This window comes from Vulpes lagopus, chromosome 8, assembly GCF_018345385.1.
Source record: "Vulpes lagopus strain Blue_001 chromosome 8, ASM1834538v1, whole genome shotgun sequence".
NCBI classification, from domain to species: Eukaryota; Metazoa; Chordata; class Mammalia; order Carnivora; family Canidae; genus Vulpes; species Vulpes lagopus.
In genome coordinates, this window is record NC_054831.1 from 4,484,522 (window position 1) to 4,498,321 (window position 13,800).

At 52.3% G+C, this 13,800-nt stretch overlaps 1 protein-coding gene across 10 annotated transcripts in view; it reads right to left on the reverse strand.

Annotated features, from left to right (window-relative positions):
- The window catches only part of AGAP1 (ArfGAP with GTPase domain, ankyrin repeat and PH domain 1), a 530,214-nt gene that overhangs the window by 68,032 nt on the left and 448,382 nt on the right, over window positions 1–13,800 (reverse strand). For all 10 annotated transcript variants that reach the window (XM_041766497.1, XM_041766496.1, XM_041766499.1 and 7 more), the window contains 2 exons: window positions 9,864–10,018; window positions 6,215–6,305 (listed from right to left, as the gene is read on the reverse strand). In XM_041766497.1, coding sequence (XP_041622431.1) covers window positions 6,215–6,305; window positions 9,864–10,018 — 246 coding nt within the window. The remainder of the gene's footprint in view (window positions 1–6,214; window positions 6,306–9,863; window positions 10,019–13,800) is intronic.

A 13,800-nucleotide genomic window follows, 5' to 3' on the forward strand; every position in this document is an offset into this window, starting at 1 on the left:
CACTTCAGTTCCCTGAGACCCCTGCACCACGTACATCCCTCTGCCGGGCTTCTCTTCCTGCAGGCCTCGGGACGCACCTGGCCTCCTAGGGACTGTCCCCCTCCCAGTGGCCTCACAGCAGCCTTCCAGCTATTCCTAGGAGCCCCTCACAGACATGGGCCTCACTTCCCAAAACCCTCCCTGCAGAAGGGCAGTGCCAGGGGCCCCGACCTCGTTCATGACATCACCTCAGAGCCTGCCTCAGGCAGAGGAGGAGGAAGGACTGAAGGAATGGCCGAGCTAGAGCAGAGGACCTGTCCCGTCCTAGGGGCTGGCTGGTGCAGCTGGGTCTGGGACATGGACTAGGAGCCAGGAGGTTCACGTGCCCACCTCCACCCACTGCTGAGAGCCACTGGTGAATGCTTTTACACACTGTCCCCACTGTCGCCATGAGCCACTTGCCTCGACGTGGGAAGGTCCCCCCTCCGGGTGCCAATGCCCACCTCTGCAGCCATTCTCTGGGCTATCCTACAGGCACAGGACCCCAACGGTCCTGACCCCCGATTGGGAACCCAGCACACTGCCACCCCACCTGCTGCCCCAGGAGCTTCGGAGACCGTTGGTGTGGTGTCCCCTGAAGGAGAACATACAGGACACGTTTCAATGACTACACGCAGATCTCTGTGAAAATTAGAAATACTGAAGGTGGAGGGAAGTGAGGTATTGCTGGGACCTGCCATCACCTCAGTAAGACCAGTGGCTGCAGGGACGTGGCCTCTGAGTGTCCTGCTGCTGGGGCCCAGGAGGGACGGCCTTGCCTCTGCTCCAGTAGATGAGAACAATTTCTGAGCAGGTGGCAGCAGCATCTAAGCACTGCGAGCAACACTGCGGCGTCACACACCCTGCACCCACTAGGATGCATTGGGGCAGGCCCTGGGCTGCCGCCTCAGGCTGACAGGTGGGGCCAGCATGGCCTTAAAGCCCTGAATTGTCTCCCGTGTCCGTTCCAGTGCAGTGACCCCCACTGCCTGTCCACACAACCCTCCTGCCTGCCTGCCCCTTGCAAGTGTCTTCTGTTCTCCAGGCATCAAGTAAGAAACGAGGCTAACGATGCCCAACCCCGTGGGGCTGTCCTGGGCGTTAAGTGTCGGGCTTCGATTCCATGGGGTAGACCAACAGTGAACAACCTAGAACAACACACAGCATGTTGGGTAAATGTGTGCTCTGGGAAAACCCCGCTATGGAGCAGAAGAGGGAAACACAGATCTTATCCGTGTGTGTGATTTAGACCCCGTGGTGGTCAGGGAAGGCTTCTCCGAGGTGACATGTGGGCAAAGACCCAACAATGTCAGGCTGATAGTTACAGAATCTGCAGCTTCTTTTTATACCAGTAGGAAAAAGCAACAGGAGTAAGAGGCTGAATGTGCTCCTATGACAGGTTCTGCTGGGACACCCAGAGACTGGGGGGGGGGGAGGGGAGCCCCCTCCTGGGGCAGGTCTGGAGGCACAAGGGTAAGACAGGCTCCGAGACATCCGGCGGGATAACGGGAGAGAAGGCGCTTACAGCGTTCCCACAGCACGGCGGGGGATCAGCTAGGGTGGTTTCCATCCAGGGCAAGGGGACCAGCCGGGAGGGCGGGGTCAGCTCCGGCCCAGGGGGCAGGAGGGCCTCGTGGATGAGGGGGCCCCGGAGCGGTGGGAAGGCCGCACTGCCTCCGTGAGTCTGTCTGCGCCAGGGCTCCAAGGTGTTGGCTTCTCAAGGGCTCCTGACGGGGGCTTTCCTGACTCTCCAGCCGGAGAGCTGGCAACAGGTGCCCTCAACAGACTTCCACTGGCCGAAGGGCCTGGCCACGCTTTATCTTTACGGCAGATTTCCCAGAAGCACAGACGTCCTGGGGCTGCAGCTCCTCGAGGGATGGAGGCTGTGGGTTTTCAAACTGACTGCATCAGCGGCTCCCTCCACAGACGGCTCCCCCGAGCTAAGGAACCTCAGAGCCCATTCTGGAAAACCGTTCTGGGGTCTCCCAGGTGTGCAGACAGGCGGCTCCTGGCATTCTGGCACATTCTCAGGAAGAACGAGGGGTGGGTGGAGTGGAGTGCCTACAGCTCCAAACCCTGTGTGTCACGGAAATCCCCAAGCCCCATTCGCTCTGCCCCAGGGGGACACAACTAAACTGGGGGGACAACGTTCACAAGCCAGTGGGAAGGGCCGAGAGAGGCGGCTGTGGCCCCTGGAACCCAGGACTGTGGAGCAAATGGCCTCGCTCTCACAGGGACAAAGGCCGATGGAGAGGCCCATGCCCGAGTCCCCCTCCATCCTCCCTGAGATCCCTTTATAACCAGGAAAGGAACAGGCTCATTTAAAGACGTGTGTAATTATTAAAAAAAAAAAAAAAAGAAAAAACAAAACAAAACAAAACAAAAAAGACGTGTGTAGAGTACAAAGAACGAAGAAAGAAAATCTTTGGAACTACCACCCACTCCGATCGTGGACAGCTGATATTCTTTATCTGTGAGTACTTTCATGGAAGGAAGGCACTACACAGAAGACGCCTTCTGGCTCCTGTTCACTTGACATACACGTAAGCACTTCCTATTAAAAATAATTCTTTGTGTTGGAACGCAGCATTTATTAGCCAATTCCTATGGGCGCCTTCCCTCTTGCCACCTTTGTCCCCGACAGCGCGTGGAGGACAGGGGCTGTGCTCTGTCCTGGCTTCGGGGCTGCGCCGTCATAGCGGAGGGCACAGCCGCTCCCCTCGGTTTGATCCTGTCTCCCTCCGTCGGGCCACAGCCAAGCGCTGTCCGCGTGGACGGTCCTCGTCGGGGCCACCCGTCTCCGGGGCCAGCAGCACCGGGAGCCAGGCTGGCGGGGTCTCGTGGGGCCTCTGCTGAAGCTCCGTGCAACGAGAAGGGACCCCGGGGGACTGGGCCCCTCGGGCTCTGCCTTCGGACAGCTGAGGGGACTGGAAGGCAGGAGACCTCCGCGAGCAGCCCGTGGACGGGGCGGGGGCGGGAGCACGCTGGCCTCTGGTCAGCGCTCCTGGGGTCCGGCGGGCCGTGCTGTGCGAGGGGCTCCCGGAGAGACCCGCGGTCGCCCGTGGCCCCCTGTCCCGAAGGCGCCTGGCTCGGGCGGAGGCGGGCCCTACCCTCTGGGTTGCAGTTTGATAACGTCTTGGACGCGAAAGGAGCAGAGCCACAGCACGATCAGGCTGCAGCGAACACACAAAGCTACCCGGGACCAGAAAAGTCATGTTCTTATTCTCAATTTCTCTTTTCTCAAAAAACACAAAAAAAGTAAAAAAAAAAAAAGCCCTTCAATCAGTAAGAATAACAAAAACCCGCCGAGGCTGTACACCAGCCGGAGGCCCCAGGCCTGGTGCCCAGGACCCGCGTGGAGGGCAGGGTGTCCTTTCCTGTGTTAGGGCTTCAGCAGCAGAGTACGGAAGCCCCGATCCCACTGGCATCCAAGGAAGCGTCCCCTACACTGGTGGCCTGGCAGGGCCACCCCCTCCTGCCAGAAGCCCCTGGAAGCATGAGCGGGGACCTCCCAAGCTGTGACATCGGGGGCTGCAAGGGCGTCCTGTGTGCTCCCCGGGAAGGTGCAGGCAGGGCCAGGTCCCCGGAGGAGGAGTCAGGCTCTCCGGGGCCCGGCAGAAAGCTGCAGCCTCTTCTTGGCCGCGTTTGCTCTTCAACACCCAGAAACAAGAGCCTTTCCTTACGTTTAGTGTCTGGCCATTACGCGTACTTGCACACGCCAAGATACAGGCCCATTTCCTCAGACACAAGTGCTCACTGTAAAACAATCAGACGACCCCCATCACCAAAATCCTACCACTTGCAGGGATGCGTGGGGTCAATGTTTGTGGAATGCATCCTCACGGATCTTTTCCACCTAAATCCCTACAATGATTCACTAGGTCTCCTTGACTCACTGCCTAAATACCTTCTCATTTCCAGAGCATTATAAAATTTCTCCATCTCAATTTATATATATATATATATATATATTATATAATATTTATATAAATATACATATATAAATATTATATAAATTTATATAAATTGAGAAAATATATAATATATATAATTTTTTTAATATAACTATTTTTAAGTTTTCTGCTCTGTAAACAGCGTCGTGATGAACACCTCTGACGCTACAGCTTTGCACCCCTTTGCTCGCCCCCATGGCCCTGGATCCCGGAGCATGAGCAAGAGTGTGGGGCATCCATTTGCCTGGGGCTTTTCATGTGCGTTGCCAAACTGCCCTGGGGAGGTTTTACAGTTCGCTGCCAGCGTGTGGGTGGTGCACTGCCGAGCGTTTTCACCAGAATTGGGTATTTTGATTAAGAAAAAAAAAAAAAAAAACCTTTGCCAATGTGTCACCTCCTTGTGTCTTTGATCTCTGTCTCCCGATCTTCTCCTGGTTCTCCAAAAAAAGACAGCAGGGGTCAGGGAGCTCCGCCTGCGATTTCTGTGACCCGGGATATCTAAAGCGACCCTTCAGACCCTCCACTTCCTCCCTGTCAGGGGCCCACCTCAGCACCCACACTCTCAGTCACGAGAACTAAGAGCCCTGATGTTTAAGGACTGGGAGCTCGAGGCCTCTTTCTCCTCCACAATCCACTCTTGGCCTCTCCCCGCACCCTCTGTCCCTGCACAACTACTCAGGGGCCTCCCCTCCCCACTACCTGACCCCCACATTGGGGGTCCCGCGACCCCCCTGCTCCTAGAAAGGACTCCTGCCCGAAAGTGACCCACGTACCACGAAGCCCGTGAGCCCCGGAATCGGCCCTCTATGGGACTCGAGCTGTGTGGTGGGAATGACCTTAGGCACTTCTGATGGAGGCTCGAACGGCTATAAAAACTCTCCTTTAAAAACTTTTTGATAAAAACGCACACTTAATACTACTCTTTTGTAACTTCATTTCAAGACACATTTTAAAAGTAAAATTAAAATATTCAAACAAAAGAAGACACTTAAGGAAGAGACCCCCCTTCTCCCACTTGGAGGCCACAGACCCTGGCCTCCAACCTCTTCCGTTCCTGCCCTGCAGCACCAGGGCTCGCTCAGAGGAGGCTCCCTTCCCCTTAATCTGACAACCTGAGTTAGTGTTTGCCTCTTACCGTTTGCTTGACCATCCTTCTCAGTGGCCGCGCCCTCCCTCCACTCCTCTGTTCCAATCCACAGGAGGTGGTGGGGCCAGGACAATCTCCCCAAGCACAGCGCAAAACCCATCCGACCCCTGCTCTGAATCTCCAAGGAGCTCCCACTGTTTACAGATGCAGATCAAGGCTTTCATGTTCTCCACGTAGCACCCTCACCTCCTGCCACACAGTGCCCTCACCTCCTTTGGCCCCAACCAGCCTCCAACCTGAGCAGCAGGTGCTCTTTCAATAAATGTATAAACCTCAGCCACTGAGCTGCATGTCTTGCTGCTCCCCTGACTGCATGACTCCCTCAGTCACCTGTTCAGATCTCACTGGCTTCCACAGCCCCCTGTAAACACCGACTTCTGCACAAAGTCTGCCTGAGACGAGAGAGAGAGCACACACAAGTGGCAAGGAGGGCTGAGGGAGAGGGAGAGGGAGAAGCAGACTCTTTGCTGCAGGGAACTGGACGTGGGGCTCGATCCCAGGACCCTGAGATCATGACCTGAGCCAAATGCAAGCACTTAACTGACTGAACCACCTGGGTGCCCCGTGTCTGTTTTTTAACAACAACAACAACAACAACAACAACAACAACAACAACAACGACAAAAATATAACTGGGAAGAGTTTACTGAATGCATCCAGCACTGTGCGAAGGGCTGGAATGTAGAAAATTAAAGTCTGTCTTTAGCCTCAAGGATAACAACAAAATGACTTTCTCAGAGGGAGCAGAGTATTACGTATTGGACAGTGGGAACATGAAGTAAAACTCGGTTACTCCAAGGCAGGAAGCAGTAATTATGAAGTCTACCAGATTCCAACAGATGCTTTATCCTAGAATGAATTTCTAACACACACACAGAGAGAAAAAGAAAAGGAAAGAAAAGATAAAGACCAAGACCACTGGATGCCAAAATCTAGAACATATGATTCTGGAATTAAAAGTCATCACGTCACATAATACATCTTACGTGCCGAATGTCAGAAATGGGTCCACTGCAGCGTGGGCCTCTCAGAGCATCCCATCTCCCGTGAGGAGGGCCCATCCCCCCTCTGGCCCCACCTCCCAGCCCACACTTACTCTGGGTCTCGCAGTCCACGCAGTGGGAATTCCCGCGGATGTTTCGTATCGACTGCAAAGCCATGGCCTCACTCTGGCTCGTCAGCCGGGACTGGGCATACGGGAAGAAAGACAAATGCAAGGTGTAAGCACCTGGGAGACATTTCCACATCCGCTAGTAATGTCAGGGCAAAAATTCAACCCTTTTCAGCGGATGCAGGATGAAGACCACTCGAAGCAGCCACTCCTCTTCAGGAAGAAAGCACAACTGACGGAGAATGTTTCGTGCTCTGCGTTAAGACCTACGGGATGAGGTGACTCTACCAGAAACGAGGACGGAAGTAAGTTCTGGATCATTCGTGAGTGAACACAGACCCACCACCCCCGCCGGAGAATGGAAGTGGTTAACGTGCTTTGTCGTGTCTGCTTGCTGTGAAGACGGAAGAATGGGAAATAATCTGCTTATGAGCCATGGGTCAGGGCTTAATCAACACCATGAGACACAGCTCATGATTCCTCGCCAGGAAACCACATCCACACCACGCTTCATGCCTTAGAGATGCACTTTTCACATTAAGAGTGTCTCCGTTGCTATGCAACAAAGTCCCTAACTAGGGTGGGGGGCAGGAAGGGGCATTTGTTCTTAAATTGATGCTTAACCCTCTTCTCTCTACAAGTTAAAGAAATTCAGAAGGGGGATAAGAACAATATAAGAATTGATAAGCTATGTTGTGATCATCTGTACTTACGTTTTATTAACATCATGGGATCTATTCTTCTAGCCCGTTTTTTTTTTTTTTTTAATTTTTATTTATTTATGATAGTCACAGAGAGAGAGAGAGAGGCAGAGACATAGGCAGAGGGAGAAGCAGGCTCCATGCACCGGGAGCCTGATGTGGGATTCGATCCCGGGTCTCCAGGATCGCGCCCTGGGCCAAAGGCAGGCGCCGAACCGCTGCGCCACCCAGGGATCCCTTCTAGCCCGTTTTTAAAAGCACACCTGTACACATACATGTACTAAAAAAAAAAAAAAAGCCAGCACATATTGCTTTGGAATCTGTGCTTTTAGCCTAATGACACAACTGTCACTTCTCAATGCCACCAGGTGTTCTCTAACACCAACATATTGAGCGGCTGCATACCACTCAACGTTAAGAACATCTTTCTGGAGTTTTTTTTTGATGGACCTTTAGGTGGTTTCCAATTTTTCTCCACTGTAAATAGTGCTATAAGAACTCACTTGTTGCTAAATCTTTGTGCATTTGTCATTACTTACTGGTGACAAAGTTTTGGAAACAGAAGTGCTAGGTAAAAGGCTATGTGCTATTTTTTGAGCTAATTTTTAAAAAGTGGACTCTGTGCTCAATGTGGAGCTTCATCTCATGATCCCAAGATCAAGAGTCGCACGCTCTGCCGACTGAGCTAGCCAGGCGCCCAGGATATGTACTATTTCTAAAGCTAACGATGCACACGTTTAATAATGGTTAAACCCAAAAAAATTTTAGAGGACACTTAAGATAAGCTTGATTTTTAGGTCAGAATTTATAAATTGAATCATCTCATGTCAGATTTGTTTGATGTGAAACAATGGATTGCTGGGGCGCCCGGGTGGCTCAGTGGGATAAGCATCTGCCCTCAGCTCAGGTCATGATCTCAGGGTCCTAGGACTGAGTCCTACATTGGGCTCCCTGCTCAGTGGGGAGCCTGCTTCTCCCTATCCCTCTGCCTGACCCTCCCCCTGCTTGACCCTCTCTCTCTGTCAAATAAATAAATAAAAGTCTTTAAAAAACCCAAAGGATTGCTTACTACCTAATAGTATAAATTGTAATTTGTTCACTTCTACTATCTAATTAACATAATGCATCATTAAGATTTTATTCCGTTTGGTTAGATATCCCACTATTCAAAGCGTATTTAACAATTTAAGGTTGGCAGCTGGAGTAGGGGTGTCCATGAGCACGGAGGAACGTGCCTGTCTCTCTACCTGACTTCTACAGCACACGTACACATATGTACGCACATGTACGCCCACGCCTGAATTATCCACAGGCAGCTAAAATTTCTTAGAGCTCATTCTCAATGAGTCTGTATTTTCCCTCCAGCTATCCCTTGGATGTGATTTTCCTGCTGTGCACTCTGCCATCGATCCAGCAAACTCCCAAGGTGAACAGATATGGACCTGTCTTCCCCGGTGCTCAGGGAGTCCTCCCAGGGAGAGCACCCCTGAGCCCACACAGCTAGCAAAGGGAACAGCATTTTAGGCTGGTGTGTCAGGCCCAGATGTGATGCTGTCTGCTTTCCCAAAGAGCTGGGAAGACTCTGGCAAGGGTGTGAAACGGAACAAAGAGATGGGGGATTTAGCTCTTCCCGAATCGGGAGGATGTGGCATGGGTTCGAGTCTGACGTGAGATACTGCGATGGTGTGCACACTCTGGAGGATGTGTCTGCTCAGCCACATGCTCTCCCCACTCCTGTTCTTAAGCGAGGCTCTGTGCTTGGTGTATGACATGTGTCATCAATCCCTGTCTGCGAGGAGACCCAGAAGCTTCCTTGCACTCGCTTCAGGAGCCTCGTCTGTGGACGTGACTCAGTAAAGCCAAGGTTCTCAGAAAGGAAAGGCAGGGATTCTCTCCACCTTGGGTATAAAACATCTTTAAAGAAGAGAAGCAAATTACATTATAATAATAACGGCTGTGGTCTGGTTTACCCTGGTGAAGAGGGTAATAAAGAAAGACACTCCATCTTTCTGAAAGATAGACTCCCTTCTTAATGATGAAGCCGAGCATAAATCATTGGCAGAGATTTCTCCAAATGGTCACAAAATGAAGTTGCAGGTCGCGGGGCGGTGCTTTCTCTCCTTTCCTAGTTGGAGAGAGTGTGAAAAATCGAAACGCTCTTTGAGCCTCTACAGTGTCCCGGAGAAGCGGGTTGAGGCCCCCCAAGCCATGAAAATCCCAAGCCATAAAATCATGAATGAGAAGAAGCCGTAATGGGAAGAACGACTTTTCTACGAGGAGCATCCCTGGCAGGGCTCTAGATAAGGCGGCTTACGGGTGTTTTGTTTGGTTTCTGGCTAAACAACTGCAAAGGATCACCTCCGACTGCTGAACAAAACACATCTGGGGCTTCACCAGCAGAGGGGAGAGAATGGACGGGGTCTCCTCCCCCAACTCCCCACGCTCGTCTTGGCGCCTCCGCTGCGCCTCCGCGTCGGGAACAACAGTCGGTGTTCCACCTCGACACGGGCTTGAATTTTGTGCACTTGTGAGACGAGAACAGTGCACCTTTTAAGTCTGCCTCTCCTCTCCGGAGCGTATTCCACGCCAAACAAAGTAAATGTGGCCGCGTAAGCCCCAAGGGTCCAAGAGATCCCATCATCCACCATAAAAGGGTCAATGCTCTCTATCTGGGATTAGCTGAGAGTCAAGATTTAAAACGGGCTCCGCCATAGGGCCGTGGTTGGCGAGGATACTAATACTTGATACGTATCGACACAAAGTGTTTTTTATTCTTTTCAATTATTTAGCTTTCCGCTCAGAAGAATAACTGGGTCTTGTCAGTCACACACATCATATGATGCTCCCCTCCCTCGGGCATTACTCGGGGCCTCCACTTCCCTTTAACGATCAGTGGCTCTTGATTTCGGGGGGCAGCCTGCTAAGGGTCTTACCTTATTCTTGCTGCTCTCACATGACTGTAAGCTGGCTAGGATCTGGCTCTCGATGGCTTGGACCCACGCATCCCGCTCTTCATATGTGGTGGCTTCAAAGTGCCACGTCTGGCCAGTGAGGGACACAATGATAAACTCAAAGTTTTCTTCTTGTTCTGAAACACAGAGTGGTGGGGATGAAGAGTTTAGCTTTCATGAGACCGCGGCCCCTCCGCCAGTCCTCGGTCATAAAAGTGCCTTTGGGTTCAATCGCGCCTGCATGGGGCTGCAGCACACACAGGACCGGCCGACTACACAGCGGAGATCTGAATCCACAGACCTCCAAACACTCAAGACGTGGCTCCTAAAGCCAGCGTGGTTCAGCTGGGTTTCAATCAATGCTCAAGGGATGAGGAAAAATGACAATCAGTGTGTGATGTCAGTGTCTCTGCGCTGGGCACAGAGGGAGCAACTCGGGAAAATGACATTGTCACTCGCGCCACCGAGGTATCTGTGGGGTGAAAATTAAGTTAATAGCGCTAATCTCGGGGTAGAGTCTTGATTTCTTTCCGGCAACTGCCTGTAGACCCACAGATCCACCAGCAGCAAGTGGGGATGCCTGTGGGATTCTGTTCTAGAACAGCGGAAGACCCACTCCAGGGAGGAAGGCTCCAATTGCATCATCTTCTGCCTGGAGGGTGAGCGTGGATCCAGGGGACCTGAAGCGACTTCACGGCTGCCGTGGGGCGACGGTCTACCCCGGGACGCGTGGGACCTGCAATCAAAGCCTGTCGAACCACTTGCCACGGGGGAGTCTTGGGACCCATTCTTGGCTCCGGCTCACTTCCTTATCCTTAAAATGTGGGAAAGGCCGCCTACCTCATGGTGTGGTCCTCTGGCTTGGTGGCATGTGCCGCTCAGGCTGACATGGCCTAGACCATGGGAGACCCTCTACTTGTCCTCCCCTGCCCCGACTGCCACAGAGACAAAGGGACAGGGGGAGCCACATATAAAGAGCATGACCAGTTACCAATAACCATGGAGAGACCTCGAGCTGGAGTGTTAGGCGCAACAGCTCACTCGATCCGTGAAGCAGCCGCGTTACGATCGCCCGGTGAGCGTTGTGATTCCTAATGAGAACCACCTACCAACTACTGAGCTGACCACTGCCTGGGTGACCACTCTGTCACTCGCATGTGGCCACACCTACTGCACCAAGCCCCGCCCTTAACACCCATGGCTCCGGAGCCCCACTCAGGGTGCCCACAGCCTGACCTCGCCCAGCGCCCTGGGGCCCGGGTCAGCCCCGCCGCCTTCTGGGGCCTCAGCCACTGCAGCTGAGGGATCCCTCCCACCTGATTCAGTGATGCTGCCAAGCCCCACACCAGGGGTGGCCCCGGGCCCCAGAATGCCCAGCCAGCTCTGGGGAACCGCTTCCCTGAATGACCATCAACTGCCTTGGAAACAGGGCCATGTCGCCTTTACCTTTAGAACCTTGACGCATTCTGGTAACGCTACTGTGCAGTGTGTAAAATCACTATTTTAGAGCTTAGTCCCCTGGGGACCTGGAACCTGCTCTGAACGGCACCTGAACGAGGGAAGGTGGGCCCATCCACTGGCAAAACTGTTGTGGAAGGCCTTCTGTTCATGTGCCCGGTCCTGGGGAACGTGAATAGCATTTGTCTGACAGGAGGGTCCAGGGCTTCCCCAGCTTCTCAAAGGTCTGTGACAACCCTGGAGTTGTTAAAAGCTCCTGAGATGGGGGTACCTTGTGGGGTGCAGGTGCTGAGTGCAAGTCAGGCCTGGTCTCAGCTGCACTGATGCCCACCCGCCCCCCAAAAAGGGGGCGGAGCTGGGCTTCTGTGGAGAAGACCCAGGAAACCTTGGGAAAGGGGCTGAAGGGGGGTGCCCCATGAAAGGCGAGGGCAGGACTCCTGGAATGGATCGCGAGACACAGGGGCCTTAGGGGTCTTCCACTTGCTTGCAGGGTACGTGAGCACCCCTCACTCCCGGACTCTCTCTGGCTCGAGTTCTGGAGAGACAGTGATAAGAGTTCAGAAGTGAGGGGGCCATCAGAATTTTACCTCAATCTATTGTGCTCTTGAGCCTGAGAACAAATGAGCCCCCATGTTTACGTAGAAGCAGAACAGTGAACCTGCTGTGGAACAGGGAGGTGGGGGAGGATGGTGAGGGGTGTCCACTACCCACCCCCATCCCCCGCCCCCACCCCAGGATGCCCTTGGACACTCATGGCCTTGTTGGGATTTTCATTTTTAAAACCAGCTGTGGGGGCACCTGGGTGGCTCAGTCTGTGAATTTTGGCTCAGGTCATGATCTCAGGGTCGTGAGATCAAGCCCCTCGTCGGGCTCCACTGCTCAGGGCAGAGTCTACTTGGGATTCTCTCTGCCTCTCTCTCCAAATGAAATCTTAATCATAAAATCTTAAAATCATAAAGTCTTAATCCCTGACCCCCCAAAAAACCCTAGTTGTGACTTTCAAACAGGTCTCCCCAGGACTGACCTGTATCATACCTTGCAATTATTGGCTGAGACACTACATCTGTGGATTTTTTAAGGCCCAGCTTCTTCATCTACAGGGTTTTATATCCTAACACTATAAATCACAATCTCTTCTACACTGAATTTTGTTAAGATAGTACCCCGAATTCATGTACTTTGTGTAAAACCATCCCAATGAGCTGATAGACAAGATAAGAAAGAACAACGTAAGCCACAGGCGGTTGGGAAAACTCGCTAATTCACGGGTGTAGTGTGACAACTGTTGCTTCTATTTACTGAACAGGCTCACACTTTTCTTAATCTGTGAAATTCAGATGCACAACAAAAGATCCCGTGGATCAGGATTTACTGGATCTTTCAGTTAAAAAAAAAAAATCACACCCATTAACTTCCTAGTTTAAATTTCTGCACAATTTCTGACGCCTGGGTGGCTCAGTGGTTTAGTGTCTGTCTTTGGCTCGGGGCCTGATTCTTGGGTCCCAGGATCGAGTCCCACGTCGGGCTCCCTGCATGGAGCCTGCTTCTCCCTCTGCCTGTGTCTCTGCCTCTCTCTCTCTCTGTGCCCCTCATGAATAAATAAAATCTGAAAAAAAAAAAAATTTCCGCACAACTGGTCCCACAAAGCGTTCCAGCCAGAATCATGAGCTAAACCCCTGGAGCTAAGGGACAGAACGGAGTTTGCTTCACACCAACCATGGCTCAGTCACGTGGCTGCTGGGCACCGCACAGGGGTAGAGGGGAAGGGTTCCAGCACATGGGAGACATCGTCAGGGGGTGGGGGTGGCTGGGGGCTGGCGTACACATACCCTAAGATGATTCGGTACAAAGCAGTGAGAACGATGACGGGGGTCTGTGGCACAGGGACGCCAGTATTTTTTGTTTTGTTGCACTGCAGTAGCTGTGAGGGAGCGTTCTCCACTGAAACACTGGTAATAGCTGGTGCAAAGACCAAACTTTTAAATCCAGCCGCTACAGTGCAGTTTGGCTTTGCCCTATTAACTATGTTAAACAGAACTTACCTACGCATACAAAATCTGCTCAAGGGAACAAACATATTTAAGTGTTCACGGAAACGTCTGACTGTCAGACTTCATTTCTTGCTAATCTCCAAATGTACTCTCCCTGCAGCATCTCCTCTGCGGCTTCTCACTTTCAAAGTCAATCCCGCTACTTGTCTTCCGCATCTACTTAAACTGGACGCAAGTTTCCTTTTCTAGCATCTTCGACGTCTCCATTTGTGTCTGTACTTGCAGAAGATTCTCTCCCTGAAGGAGCTATCTGCAGATGAAACAGCCAACTGGGATGCCACACCCCTGAAGGGTTCAGTCCCCTGTTGTGTGTGTTTTTCAGAGGGAGCCCGGAGGATATTGAGCCTCTCAGAGATGCCCTGTAGAGCCTTTCTACTCTGAGATGCTACGGGAGGGATGCAGGACACTTC